At 34.5% G+C, this 15,426-nt stretch overlaps 1 protein-coding gene across 3 annotated transcripts in view; it reads left to right on the top strand.

The window, feature by feature from the left end:
- The window catches only part of LOC113927521 (integrin subunit beta 3 binding protein), a 67,136-nt gene that overhangs the window by 48,483 nt on the left and 3,227 nt on the right, over nt 1–15,426 (top strand). For 2 of the 3 annotated variants that reach the window (XM_027603407.2, XM_027603425.2), the window contains 4 exons: nt 4,123–4,201; nt 4,571–4,664; nt 5,139–5,198; nt 11,288–11,338. In XM_027603407.2, coding sequence (XP_027459208.1) covers nt 4,123–4,201; nt 4,571–4,664; nt 5,139–5,198; nt 11,288–11,337 — 283 coding nt within the window. In that variant the 3' untranslated portion in view covers nt 11,338. The remainder of the gene's footprint in view (nt 1–4,122; nt 4,202–4,570; nt 4,665–5,138; nt 5,199–11,287; nt 11,339–15,426) is intronic. The other variant, XM_027603415.2, reaches the window with a different exon arrangement.

The raw sequence follows: 15,426 nt of genomic DNA, 5'->3' as shown, positions 1-15,426 counted from the left end.
TCCATTTGGAAAGGAAGAAATAAAACCCTTTTTTTTTAAGATTTTATTTATTTATGTGACACAGAGAGAGAAGAGGGAACACAAGCAGGGGGAGCGGGAGAGGGAGAAGCAGGCTCCCGGCCTAGCCAGGAGCCCAATGTGGGGCTCGATCCCAGGACCCTGGGCTCATGACCTGAGCTGAAGGCAGACGCTTAACAACTGAACCACCCAGGCGCCCCTAAAACTGTCTCTATTTTCAGAAAACACAATGCTATGTATAGAAAATCCCAAAGAATTCACAATGATTGTGTTCCTTATTGTGTAACCCTGAATAATTAAATAATTTGTGTTTCAGTTTCCACATCTATAAAATGGAGATAATGTTTATCACAGAGAATTATTTTAAAGATTAAGATATAGCCTGTAAAGTAACAAGTACCATGCTTTCACTTTAGAAAGAGTTCAAAAAAAAACTTAGCAACATATTTCATCATTACAATCCAGCTACCAAAATAATCAGTTTAGATAAACAATTAGATTAAGTAGAGGTTCTGTGACCTATCTACCTTTTTCTCTATAAGACATAATATTAAGAGGATAAAGAAAAACCTGAGGATTTTGTCCCTGTAATGTACATATAACTTCCAGGTTTCTTGAGATTATATATAAATACAGTCTCTTATAGGTAGTAACTTTGATATAAGTTTTTGGTAATGGAATTAATTAAGAGTTCATTTGTGGCCTTTGAGAGTATAGTACCAGTAGAGTAGTAAGGCAGAAATCTGAATATAAGAGTTTAATTTCAGTATGGAGGAACAGAGATTGGGTTTAGACCATTATTTTGAGCAATGATTTGCAAAAAAAAAAATATATATATATTCATTAAATTAAGTAAATGCGTTAAGCAGCATCAGGGGCCTAGCAAATCATATACTTGTAATATTGACCATCAATCCTGCTATAAGATTTCCCTAGCACTCACAGCTTAGGCCAGAGAGTGAAGAATACAAATAGGTAGGAAATCCAGGATTACACATTAGAAGGACATGTGTGGCAGAAGGTTAAGGGGCTTTTTTTCTTTATGTAATTATCCCCAGCTTTATTAAAGTGTAATTGGCAAATAAAGGTGTATGTATTTAAAGTCTGTAATGTGATGATTTGAAGTGTGTGTGTGTGTGTGTGTGTGTGTGTGTGTGTGTGTGTACCCATTCCATGAAACTGGTTGCTATCAAGATGGGAGGAGTTGGGGTGTCTGGGTGGCTCAGATGGTTGGGCGTCTGCCTTCGGCTCAGGTTGTGATCCCGGGGTCCTGGGATCGAACCCCACGTCGGGCTCCTGGCTCGGCGGGGAGCCTGCTTCTCCCTCTGCCTCTCTCCCTACTCATGCTTTCTCTGTGTCTCAAATGAATAAATAAAATCTTTAAAAAAAAAAAAAGATGGGAGGAGTTGATTTCATCTAGCAAGAAGTAAAAGAAGGAGGAGGAGAGGAAAGGAGATTAAAATAAAAATGGGCTGGCTAGCTGGCTGGCTCAGTCAGTGGAGAATTTGACTCTTGATCTCAGGATCCTCAGTTTGAGCCCCAGGTTAGGCATAGAGTTTACTTAAAAATTAAATTAAAATTTTAAAAAATGAGAATGATGGACTGTCCACTAGTCTACTGGTCATGCAGTGAAGACATGTTTCCCTGCAAAAGCAGCTCAAGCATGGGAAGGATATTCTGAAAACAATTTCCCCAGTTATTTGATGTTCAGGCCATTACAGCTCTCCAAGGTTGTTGAAAACATTTTGCCTAGCTCAGTCCCTCAATAACTATTTTAACTTGAGAAACAGAATTATTAACAGGTCCTTTGGGGATGCTACATGCACAACTCCTGGGGGCACCATTTCCATCTTAATCTATCTGAACAGAGCCCCTTGGAGTCATTCAAGATGGCAACCCTGCAGGACCCATCCTTCCCACATAATTCCATAAGGGTCAACAAGGAATATCATCAGTTCCTTAAGGTATGGTAGGTAAGGTAGTGTAGAGAGGCTCTGCCACTTCAGTCCTCCCAGGAAAAGAATGCAAGGTAAAGAGCCCTTAGGATTGCTTCTCATGGTGAAATAGCTTATTTGCCTCAGCTTTGCCCCGCTGAGGGAGTGAGTAGTGTTGGTATAATGTAGGGGAAGCTGGAGGTTCCCAGCCCTGGGTGGGAGTCACTTAAGCCCACTTGCTCCTTGAGACTTTTGGAGCTCAATGGAAGGATCTGGAATTCCTTTATGACACTATCTTTCAAACTGAGGTTCAGGTGGTAAGCAAGTAAGACCTCTGACAGGTGACTTTTCATTGGAAATGCATGATAATAAGGGAAAATTTTTAAAGAGAAAAAGATCACCTGCAATTCCATTTTCCTCACATAAGTTTTAGTTTTTGCATAAATGCTGTTTCTCCATTCCTTGCTTGCATACTCATATTTTACGTGGATGAAACATACTCTACATATTTGTTGTATATGAAAATTTAACGTGTCATATTAATAGCACAGAAATGTTAATGGATAACACTGATGTGATTTTGAAAAGGATTTAAATAAAATTTCTAGTTTCTTTCATAACATCAATAATATAGATTTGTGGTCTCTGAAACAGTAGTCACTAGCCAGCCACACATGGCTAATGAGCATTTGAAATGTGACTAGTCTGAAATGAGATGTGCTATGAGTGTAAAGTACACACTGGATTTTGAAAAAAAGCATAAACTATCTCAATAATTTGTATTGATTACATGTTGAAATGATACTACTTTGGATATATTGGTTAAAGAAAATATATTATTAAGGGGCGCCTGGGTGGCTCAGTCGGTTAAGCGGCTGCCTTCAGCTCAGGTCATGATCCCAGAGTTCTGGGATCGAGTCCCACATCGGGCTCCCTGCTCAGTGGAGAGCCTGCTTCTCCCTCTCCCTCTCTGCCTACTTGTGCTCTCTCTCTGTCAAATAAATAAATAAAATCTTAAAAAAAAAAAGAAAATATATTATTAAAATTAAGTTCACTTGTTTCTTTTTACTTTTAATGTGGCTACTAGAAAATTTTAAATTACATATGTGGCTTACACTTTATTTCTATTAGACTGCACTGATATAGATTATATACAGCTATGAGATCATAAAATTTGAAAAAACACTAAAACTACAACAATAAGGGAATGGTTAAGTCATCTTTGGTATGCTTACTAGGTACAATATTGTGCAGCCTTGAAAATTATAAACCTATGGGTGATGTGGCAAAAATATATATATGTAATATTAAGGAAAGTATGATATAAAGTTATAGATATAAAGTTATGATATAAAGTTATAGATATAAAGTTATAAGTATGATATAAAGTTATGGTTTCAAAAAAAAACCTAAGAAAATTTTTCCTGTATGCTAACATGTTAACTAGAGGTATGTTCAGGAGATAGGATTACAAATGAAGTTTTCTTCGTTTTCAAACTTAAAAGAATGCCTTTGTAATCTTTTTTACACTGAAATTTATTAAGCCATAAAACTTATTTTTTATTAAAAAAATTACTGGTAACACTGACTCACAGACTTAGATCAAGATAAGTAAGGAGAATGGTGTATTATTGTTCTCAAAGTGGTACTGTGGAGAAAGGAGCAAGCCAACTAACTATATCTTCACATCTCCCCCTGTTCAGTGGGAGTGAAAGAAAGCAAAAATCCCAAAGGCAGGATGATTGATAATATATATTGTGTTTGTAAATATATATTGTGTTTGTAAATATATATTGTGTTGTAAAGGGATGAAATAATGAAGGAGGAGCATTTACATCTTTTACCACTTTGTAAAGAAAACGATTAGAAAACTGAATGTAAGATCTTTTAAAAAAAAATTAAAGGTGTTGGGGCGCCTGGGTGGCTCAGTCATTAAGCGACTGCCTTCGGCTCAGGTCATGATCCCAGGGTCCTGGGATCGAGCCCCGCACTGGGCTCCCTGCTTGGCGAGAAGCCTGCTTCTCCCTCTCCCACTCCCCCTGCTTATGTTCCCTCTCTCACTGTCTCTCTCTGTCAAAAAATAAATAAAATCTTTTTTAAAAAATTAAAGGTGTGAGAATGATTTAATGTGTTTAAATGCTTGATCTTGCTAATTTTTTTTCATTTCTAGATTCATGGTGTTGCTATCCAAAGTGGAGAAATCATCAGAAGAAATCGTAGAAATAATGCAAAACTTAAGCAGTATAGAGGTTAGCTTTTTTTTTTCCTTTTGGCATATAAAGTTTCATATGTCTACCACTCCATTTGAAAAAGGAAAATAGGGAAGAAGCCCCAGCATGGAGAATCCAATCCAGAAAAGAATTTGCAGAGAATATGTCTAATTTACTTTTCATGGGAATTCCTTTTCTCATATGAATATGAATTAACCATAATATTTTAGTAATATCTGACTTTTTCACATTTTAAAGCTTGCAGTAGTTGACCTGCCAGAAAAAGTTAAATTTCCTACCACAAAATTTTTTTCAGATGAAAAAAACAGTAAACTGTATTTTCACTAGACTTGTCAGTAATATTATATTTGTAGAGAACTTAAGTCATTTATGATGTCTTTCTTTTAGGCTTTGGAGGGCAGTAGAGAGCTTGAAAATCTCCTTGGTATCTCCCGTGCATCATGTTTCTTACCAAGAGAAATGCAGAAAACAAAAGAACTAAGTAAGAAAAATTCATGAGTTTTCAATGGCATCTCTCCATTCTTTATTTGTAAATGTAAATATATATTCTAATGTTTTCAGTTTTAGAGATAAACCTAATAATTTTTCCCAAATTTAAATCTGATAAGCTTTTTTATATATGGCACTACTGGACATGTAATGGAAGTATTATTTAGAGAATAAGAAGCCATATATCTTTTACCAGGATACGTTACTTCAGGGATTCTTGTTGAATACGAAGAAAAACAATATGCCTTGCAAACTGATAATCAGGCTTCTTAAAAATCTGGTGCTCGTTCTTTAAATAAGATATAATAAAATACTGCATTTTGTACTTGATACCTGTATGTATTACTTCAAATTATTTTTTTCTTACGAAGTTATCCCAGGATGAGAAACTATTCATATTCCATGCTAATTCTTAACATGAGTTGTTTTGTTTTGCTTTCGGGGTTTTTGTTTGTTTGTTTTTTAGTGAAAAAAGTAACAGAACAAAAACTGTTTGAAAAGAAGAGTTCGGGACCTCCCAACAAAGGTAAAGAATTGTGTTTTCATTTATATAAAAAGATCCTTTCATCTCATTTCACCATTGAAAACTAATCATCATGAGTTTTTTAGTGTGATCTTTTTAAAAGATAATAAATCTCATTTGCAAACCTTATACTAATTTGGCAGACCATGTCTGATAAGATAACTTCCCTGAGGATTAAACTTTAAAATATCTTTTGAAATACAATTTTCAGTTTAAGATTTAAATTTTGTCTTTTTATTAAAAGTTCTTCTTGAGAATATAGACAAATAGGGGGAACAATGCATTAATATATAGCAACTTTTAATGGTGAATTAGGATTACACAAAGCATAAAAAGTTACTTTGTAACCAGTGTTCTGAAAACTTTCAGATCATTAATGATGTTTGATCTACTGTAAACTCATATGCCTCTGAGCATTTCACAGTATGGGAAACTAAATTAGCAGGTTTTCCCATAACACATGCACATCCATACCTCAGTAAGCAAAATGATCATGGACTGTAAAATATTAAAACCTTTAGACCAACTTAAGAGGGATCGTTTTAATATTACTGACATGAATGCCATTTTGCAATCTTTGCAAGTGAAGGTAGGCCTTTAAATGGGTTTTAGTCTACCATTTTTGAGTACCAATGACTACCATTTATTGAGGACCAGTAATTACTATGTTCTCAACACTAGGATCAGCAGATCTTTATAGCAACTCTGCAAGATAGCTTGTTATCATTGTCATTATAGATAAGGAATAAAGACAAAAAATGTTAAGTAACTTGCCCCAAAGACACTGCTACTAAAGTGTCAGAGTAGAGATTCCAACTAAAGACCAGTCCAACCTCAAATAGTATGGTTTTTTCATTGTTCCATGTTGCCTCTTCCTATAACAAATTAAATCATCTAGTCATCCCAGTTTTTAGATTCAGACATGAGGCATAACTGAAACCATCTCAACCAGTCTAGTATATTAGACTGTATTTAGGATCTTTAACAAGCCAGTGTGATGAGTTTGCAGTGGAAAGTGCTGGGATTCCCTGTTACTTCCAAAGGCCACCTGGGTAATGCAGGGAAACAGCCCTGACAGGATCCTCCAAAGCTCATGTGGGAAGAGAGCTGAGCAGGTTTCCTGAGCCATTCAGTAGAGCAGCTAACTTCCACTGTGATCCCAAGAATTTAAGAATATGAAGTTAGCTCTTAGAAAAGAAAGGCTTAAGATCTCTTCTCTCCTATACCGTGAAACTTGATTATAATGTGTAGCTGAGTTTCAGTGGTTTTTTTTAACTTGATAAGTTTTAGAGAATCATAATGGGAAATTGGAATGTTTATTATTTCCAAACCAGAGGAAATCTTTCTTCTATATATTCTGTGCCAGTGGTGTGAATTTTTTTTCAATCTGTAATTTCCTAGAATTGACTAGAATTAGGCATTACAGAGTTGGCTTTCACCAAGTTTTGAGAAATGAGGAGGAGAAAATTGTAGAATAAGTGGATCACTTTAATAATGAGAAAAAATGTTCCGAAAGTATTGTTTCCTTCCCTAAACATTTATTAAGACGTTAAAGTTATATTCCGTGTGTTAAAAATTATCTCCTTTCAGTTATCTAGTATGTACCAATTCTTTGTGTGTTTATGCATGACCAGCCTTAAAACTATTTTCTAAAACTATTTTCTAGTATTTTAGGCATTAAAACTGACTTGCCCATTACCAGGTTTTCCCTAAGGGCTTAGTGTTTATTCATGCATAAAAGAGATCCTATGACTAAATTATGTTTTAAAATTTCTAATAAGCATTGATTATTTGTTGTGGTTTAAATGAAAACTGAGTTTAGATAATTAAAATATGTGATAGCTGTAAAAATGTATATTAGAATATATGTCATCTTCCATTTCTGTTTCTTGGCAAGAGCTGCATTAGCTTTTATATTTCCTGAGATTTTTAGATTTTCATTAGCTTTTCCACTAATTTTTTTTAAAGTATTGTTGCCTGAAAAATCTTTTGAAGCTTATTTCCTTTATAATTTGAGTTTGAGTGTTTTTACCGAGTGTTTTTCTCTCTTCTCTTTCTGGTTCATAATATATGTATTTTTTTATTTTGGTGGTTTTGTTTTGTTTTTGATTAAAGATGATGCACGTCAACACATTTTTATATATATAATTTTTTGCTGAGTTAATAACTTTCAACACTTTTTATTTATACATTCATTTTACAAGGACTTTGCTAGTGTTTTTGACATCTCAAACTAACTTGCTTTATACGTTCCTTATTTGCAGATCTAGCCTTCAGCTTTTTATAGAAATTTCTACTTTACTCCTTTCTTTTACTATGCTGTTATTCAGAATTGTTTAAATTTAAAAATGTTTGGGGAATCTTTGTAATATTAGAAATTATATAATATAAAAATAACTCCCATAATATGTATGGGATTTGTTTTATTAGGTACTTAATGAAAATAAGAACAAATTACTTATTTCACGATCAAAAGAATATCCTTCAAATTCTCATAAAATTTTCCTAGAATAGTTAAAATAGACAGTATCAGGAAAATTCCAACATTTATGCTGTTGTTGCCTCTTCAAGTCGGTCCCCTAGTTCTATTTATTTTTCCATGTTACTGCTAGCTTGTTTAGCATCAGTTGCAGTCTTTATTACAGGCAGAGCAGTATAATTGTAAAAATAACATGCTAGTGTTTTAAATAAATAGACATCTGACACACATTCTTAAGGCTTTATGTAACATTCAGGGGAAATTAAAACGTACACAATAACATGAAAAGGTTCACTGAAATTTTCATAGTTTTCAAAAGAACTGGACGTGGCAAATCAGAGAATGCTTTGATAGAGTATATGATTAAATAAAAGAGTCTCTCCCCTGCTAAATACAAATTTCTTAAACAAAGGAAGGCTTTCTTTCTCTTTTCAGTTACTTAGGAAGGAAGCCTAACTTTACTTTCCTTAATAATATTGGCTTTATGACTCTTAGAAAAATAGTGAGATGAAAGGTCCTTTTTCTGTTAGATTTGGATGTGAATTTCATAATTATTCTTAATTTGTTATGCTGAAGATTTAAAACATGACCATTCAATGGGTTGATACAGATGGAATGTCACATTATCATCACATGGTAAGGCATGAAATTTATTTACTTTACATAATCAACCTCTACTTAAGACAACTTGATACAAATATTCCTAAGTCAATAGATGGCATTATATAGTACTTAGTATTTTCATTTTTTCTGGAAATATTAAAAAATACCATCATTGTTTGTCTATGACCAGTGCTTCCAGTAAACAAAATGTTTTTGAAAAGAATGTAAGCAAATTGTTGCCAAGATATGAAATCTAGACACTTAGCTTTAGTCCAAAACATATTTTATCTGTTTTGAGAATCATTGTGTAGGTTGCAGTATGCATATTTGAGATGAAATGTAACCATCTGAACTTTACATTGTTCAAAAAAGTTGATTGTCTCAGCTGTTTGTAATATAAAATATTTCAGAATTTTAGCTGTGGCCTTCAAAAGAGAAGCCCAAACTGTAACATTTCTGTTTTCTTTAACTAACTTACTGTCTTACATTGTAAAATTCATCTGGGTTATAGGATTTTAAAGTTTTTCAAATTCTTGGACTACAGGACAAATTTTAAGCTCTTTCTGTTCTAAGATTATAAAATAGTTTGATACTGCTTTTTCATTCTAACCACCCACAGAAGTATTTTTTAACTTAAAAATATGTTGTTCTTTCCCCCACTCAGTCTTGAAAAAGTATTTATCATATCGGCCAAATAATTTTACTCCCTAGAAGACTACTACCCTTTTAGTTTTTTATATCTTACCATTAAACAGTATCTTTTTTCAAACAAATACTTTGGTTTTAAGAGCACTGAAGTTTGAAGTCTAGATATGATGAGTTTTAGAAGAAACAACAAAAATTCCTACCTGTGCCTTATGTTCTTGGTTTATCTGGAGATAAAAAAAATGGAGATATTAGTTTTGGTGACAAATCTACATTAATGTACAACTGTAGTCCTTAGCTCTTTATCAGAATTCACCTATCATGTATGTTGTACGTGGTTCATACCTTTCCTATTAATAATGTTAATGCCCTTGTCTTACACTATTCATCATGTTTTGGGGATACATTTTGACTGCTTACTTGAGATTTGTCTAGGATTTAAGGAAAAACAAACTGATTTATTACTTTTCAAAGCCTTTTAAATAATTTCTTCCATGATTTAAATTTTTGTATACTTCTCTAGAAGTATGATCATTTTTATCTTTTAAATAATCAGTAAAAAAAATTTAACCATAGATTTGAACTCACTTAGTAGCAATTATGTGTTTAAGAGGTGTAAATAACTTGCTATCAGACATTAGGAATATCCAGGTGCTCTGTATGTGCTGATGACAACAAAATTGAAACGAAAGACTGTAATAATTCTGACTGGTTTTCTCTGCAGAAGATATTGATTATTTGTGTGTGGTGAGAGATTTGGAAAATTCAATTAAAGGAGTTGTGCAAAGGTTTCATAAATTTTCCTTCTACAGCATGTACACAGACATTGTTGCGTATTAAATCAATGTAGCACTTCACAATATATTTTCTTTGAAACATAAAAATAAATAACATTTAAACAGTTCTGCTTACTACAGAAACAAATTTTATTTTCTGTGAGGCATTTAGTCATGTGCTATCACTGACTCATCCACATTTGCCAGCTGTAACAAATTTTATAGACATTTTCTCCAGAGACATATCTCACATGCTATGAATTTTTAAATGAGCAAATGGTGAAGAAGGGATGTCAGCAATATAAAAATTGATCAGTTAAAAGATAAAAGCATAAGTAAAGAGATTTGTATGGTAGTCTTAATAGGTTTTATTAAATAAAAATACTATAAAAAGACAGTAATGAACAGACTGAAGACTAACCGTTCTTGAGCTGGAGAAAAATTATTCTGGCACATTTAGTAGAAATTGGTTTTATGTCACCTGACAGGTGAATATTTTTTTCCCCTTTTTAACTCTTAGAGTAGTCAGAAAAGCTCCTCAAAAAAGAATCAGATGAATTTTCTAAGTGGTTTATGTATCAAACACATATCTAGAATAATAAAGCAGATACTTATAGTGTTATATAGCTAATTATATGGTTAAAAGCAAGACTTCTGTAAAAGGTATTAGGTGATTTTTCCTCCAGCTCACACCTCACTCAGGAGGAAAGGAGGCATTTGAATGCATACTGTTTGCCCCATGTGACTCCAGCCCTCTGGAGTCTCTCTCTCTGTGAACTCCAGGTCTCTCTCCTGCTTCTCTCTCTACCTGGATTGCTCTTTCTCCCCTGTCTGTCTAGTAAATTCCTGCTCATTCTTTAAGGGCAGCCTCAGATGTCACATCCTCTGTGAAACACTCCCCAGCTCCCTAGGTAAAGCTAAATTGCTTCTTCTGGCCTTCTTCAACACTTGTCTGAATGTTTATAAATGTATTATGTTGTAGTATTGTAGTATATTGTAATTGTCCAGTTACAGGGCTCCTTCTGGGCTCCTCCTTGGCAAACAAACAAGAGCCTAATATAGAACCTGATAGAAGGTCCACAATGCATGGTCAATGAATGAGTAAAAACAAATGCCACTCTAAGAATTTTTTAAAGGAACTTAAATATTTTCAAATACTTATAAATCACAATCTCCTTACATGCCTCATCCGTTTAATATTTACTGAATGCCTACTATGAGCCAGGCACCATTCTAGCACTGGAGGTACAGTAGTGAACAAGGTAGACATAGTCCTGCCCTCAGGATTGTAGAATATGTCACAAAAGACAATTATAATAAAGCATAAGCATACATTATAATGATAAGTTTTTTGGCACTTTTTGTCCTAAATTCTTAAATGTACATTCTGAAACAGAATTGGGCAAATCAGTAAGATGTCGAAATGAGAATTTATAACTCCAAAGCTATTTATAATGTAAAATAAAATTTTAGGTTTAGGTTCTTTAATTTCATTTGATTAAGCATTTATTCTACATCATATACTGTGAATACTGTGACAACTTACTTTGACTTGTTTTCTGAAAAAAATCTTTTTTTCTTTCTTACAGAATTATATCATCTTGACAGCTATGAATTCCTTAAAGGCATTTTAAACTGAGGTAGGGTTTCACCATTCTAATTAAGGTTGGCCTTGTTAAATTTCACTGTTTTGTTCAGGTGGAAACATTTTATTTATATTATCAGATTTGGTACTGTCTATGAATAAAATAGGGAGTGAGCTTTGGAGGTGTTTTTGAAATTATATTTAATCTATTTTTATAAATAATAGGACAGTCTGACAAGTTGTATGAGAGGCTGATTGAAAAGAACTATTGAGCTCATTAGCCTAGCTTTAAAAGTCAAAAAGCTCATATTTTTAGGTAAGTGTATAGAGGGCTCTTGATTTAGCACCTTTAGTATAAATAACTAACTAGGTACTGATAGGTGAGTTATAGTTTCTGTAGGACACATGTAACTGAACAAGATATAACAATTCTATGAATTTGGAAATGTGCTGAATTAAGTAAATAATTATATATTAATTAGTGTATCTTTCCTTCAGAACAGTTCCCTGTAGATTCAGCAATATAAGTAAAAATGATAGATTTATAACTAGCTTATTAGAACATATTAGCTAGAAGCAATATGAGTCATAATGTGATATTAGTGTCTAACGTGCCTGTAACTGAAAGTTCGTGTTAAGAACTAGCCTACCCCAGACTTAGTGGCATCAATATTAATTAAGATTCTTAGAAGCTAACCAGATGTTGCCTACTATCTCTTAGAAAAAAATTAAGGCAAAATAAATTCTATACTGAAAATACTTTTCTTTGGAAATGGTATTTCAAATGATTAGTATTAGCTTCCTGTTTTTAAAAATATTTGCAAAGCATCATATATACAAAATTGTGTCACTTTTCATTCATTAAAATGTTTATTCTGTTGTATGCAGCAAATAATAGTTTATAATAATAGCTGACACTTATTAGGCACTGTCAACATGCCAGGTACTATAATAAGCACTTCATACAGATTCCATTCAACCTTTTTAACAACTTACGTGATATATAGTTATTGTCTTTATTTTATAGGTGAGGAAACTGAGGCACAAAGAGGTTAATAACCTTGTTCTAGAATTACCTCAGAGACAAAGCCAGGATACTAACCTGAGTAAGCTGGTACCAGAGTCTTTGCTTTGCCCACTCACAATAGTAAACTGAGTGTCAGGTTTCACTGCTCGTCAGAGGTTTTAGATCCTATGAAATAGTAAGGATCTAATATATATACATACACACACGTACTCATTATAGGGTTAAACATTTTGTACAATTTTGGGTCCATGGCAGTCCAACAAACAACTATTAGAGGGCGATCATAAATACATAGTTAGAGTTATACATCTGGCTAATAACATACACATTTAGTATATGATGGTCATTCATAAACTTTGGGGAACTTAGGGCACTGAATATAGCTTTGTGCTCCTGGATTCTAAGAAAGATTAGAATATTAAGGGTGTTCTTCTGAGTCTTTAATATGAGTAGTACTTAGAAAAAACTTGCAAGAATGAAGGTTGACCTACCACTCAACTTCCCTTTTAGTGGGAAGCAGTGGAGAGAAATAACAATGAAATGAAACTGGACTAAACCTTTGAGGCATTTCCTTGGGTTCTTTTGACTGTGTTTTCTTCTTTCTTTGGGCGCTTTCTTCATGATCTCACCTATTCCTTGACTTTAGTTCTCACCTTAGTGCAATTTATGGTTTCCAAATCCATTTTTGACACTCCGTAAACCCACAATATCAGCTGCCATATATTGTCCCCCAGGTACCCTGATTTCATCATTTCCCCCCAAATTTCTTCCTCATTCTACCTTTCTAGGGATTACATTCATCCAGTGATAAGGCTCAAAACCTCAAAATTTTGTCCCTTTTTTGTGCCCCCATGTGCAACTGCTGCCAGGTCAGATAACTTCTAAAAATGTTTACCTTTCCCTTCCATGCCCCCAGCACTAGTTTATTCCTTCATGACCTCTCGTCTGGATTATCATCCCCACTGTAACCTGCCTTTCTGCCCCTTGGTCCTTCTTCCCTACAGCCTGTCCTGCTACTGGATAAATCACTCTACCATATTCACAGTAAAATCCAAATTTATACTAACATTCAGAACTCTCCCTAATGTGACCACAGCTTACCTGGATAAATCACTTGGTTAACAAAACTATGAGGCTTAGTATAAACATAGCATTTGCACAATGCCAACCTTTTAAAACCTAGTCATCAAGCTAAAGATACAAGATTTATATTCTGTACATGAAACGATAACAATATAAGGAAAGCTATGAAGAGCAATACAAGTTCAGAACCCTCTTTCCAGGATTCTGGCAATAGCAAGCACAAAAAACGATGAGTCCATTTAGGATCAAAGTTTCAGCTTGATTAGTGGAGGAACTGATAACCTCTAACATGGCAGGCCCTCTGGCAGAAGCTTAGGGTAACTAATATGGAGTGTGCCTAAGGCAGAAGTGGAACCTCCTCTCTCCCACACTGAGTCTAAATCTTGAACTCTTTGAATCTCAATCTTGAACCTGAGGAGAAAGCTGGATCTTTGAAATAAACCCCATGTCCCTGTGCCTCTACAATAGAAAAGACCACAGACCTACCTATGCTTGATTGCAGATGAGATCAACAGAATGGGCTGGTCTCCTTACAGCATGAAATTAGGAAGCACAGGACCCATCGGACTTGAGAGTAGACAGGGAAATGGTGTTGCATAAGAAGAGTGACATTTAATATTACTAGTAAAACATGGATCGATGTTCTGGACTTTGACCAGTCACGTTTGTCACTCCTCCATGGGGTAGAGAGAGCAGAAGAGTTGACAGTTCCTTCCTCTTCAGACTAAGGAGTATAAACATTCCTCTCTAAGAACCAAATGAAGAATAAGCAATAGTATAGGAATACACAACAGACATAGATCACCTCAGGATAGAGTGATTAGGTCATTATTTAAGAGTTCATGATTTTAAAATAATTCTAGTTATTCCACTCTGCATTATCTCTGACAGAGGACCATCCAGAACCTAGTAATGGAAACTTTGTACTTTACTAGGAAGTTTGAATTTGAGAAAGGGGTCATTTTGATGGGCTGTATAAACATACTAAGCAGAGAGAACAACATGAACACAAAAGGCAGAAAAGCAGAATGACTGAACAAGTAGGTTTGACCACATCATTGACAATTATGATCACCAGGCTTAATCGGTTCAGACTTTATTCATTAGGCAGAAGTAGACCAGTGAAGATTATTGGGGAAGTAACAATCCAAAATATGTTTTAGAAAGAACATAATTGCTTTATGAATGATAATTCCTGTCAAAATACTGCTCATGAACTGCATCACTATCTCTAAATTGCTTTTTGTGTTCTGAGACATTCATCTCCAGAACCAGTTAGGCAGTGTAGAAATAATATACATCCTACTGTATTCCTGTGTTGTGACATATATCACATTGATCACAGTCTTTATTTTTGCTGGATCCTGAATTTGGCGTCAGAATCTTTCTCAACACACTTCTAGCAGTCCTGATCAATTGATGAAACTCCTTTGCATGGTCTGGCATTATAACAGAGGACAGGATTTGGATTACATGTCCAGCACCAGCTCTGTTATCTACTTAGCTCTGTGGCCTTAACAAGGAACTTGGTTCCCCTAAACCTTAATTATAAAATGGGACTGATATTTACCTTGTGGGATTGTACAAAATAAACTTAACTAGCACCTCCCCCATAGTAACTAATATAGTCTTACTTTCCTATATAGTATTGTCATTAGTTCTGATAACTGTGTATCAGTAGCCTATAGGGATATTAAGTGAACACTAGAGTGCTTAAAATCTTCTATAGGAATCCAGACCTGACTCAAATTGGCAAGAGTTGGTGGTTGTCAAGTTGGCAACCTACCTTCTTCTAGGAAAAGAATATGTGGACTCCCATGAATAGGGAAATATAGGAGCCTACCATGCATTACTTCTTAATAGCTGCCAAGGTAAGTATGGAAGGGGTATTTCAGGAGTGAAAGGTCCACGAGCCCTATGGGAAATATGCCATCACTTGCCAATGGCTTCTAAACCAAACAACAAGAACTTCTGCCACCACTAGGAGGCCCCAGAGGGACATGCTCTGAATAGGAATGCCAGTAAATACAGTC

Source organism: Zalophus californianus, chromosome 4, assembly GCF_009762305.2.
Source record: "Zalophus californianus isolate mZalCal1 chromosome 4, mZalCal1.pri.v2, whole genome shotgun sequence".
NCBI lineage: Eukaryota > Metazoa > Chordata > Mammalia > Carnivora > Otariidae > Zalophus > Zalophus californianus.
The sequence above is the reverse complement of the archived record's forward strand: the minus strand, read 5'-3'. Positions and strand labels throughout refer to the sequence as shown.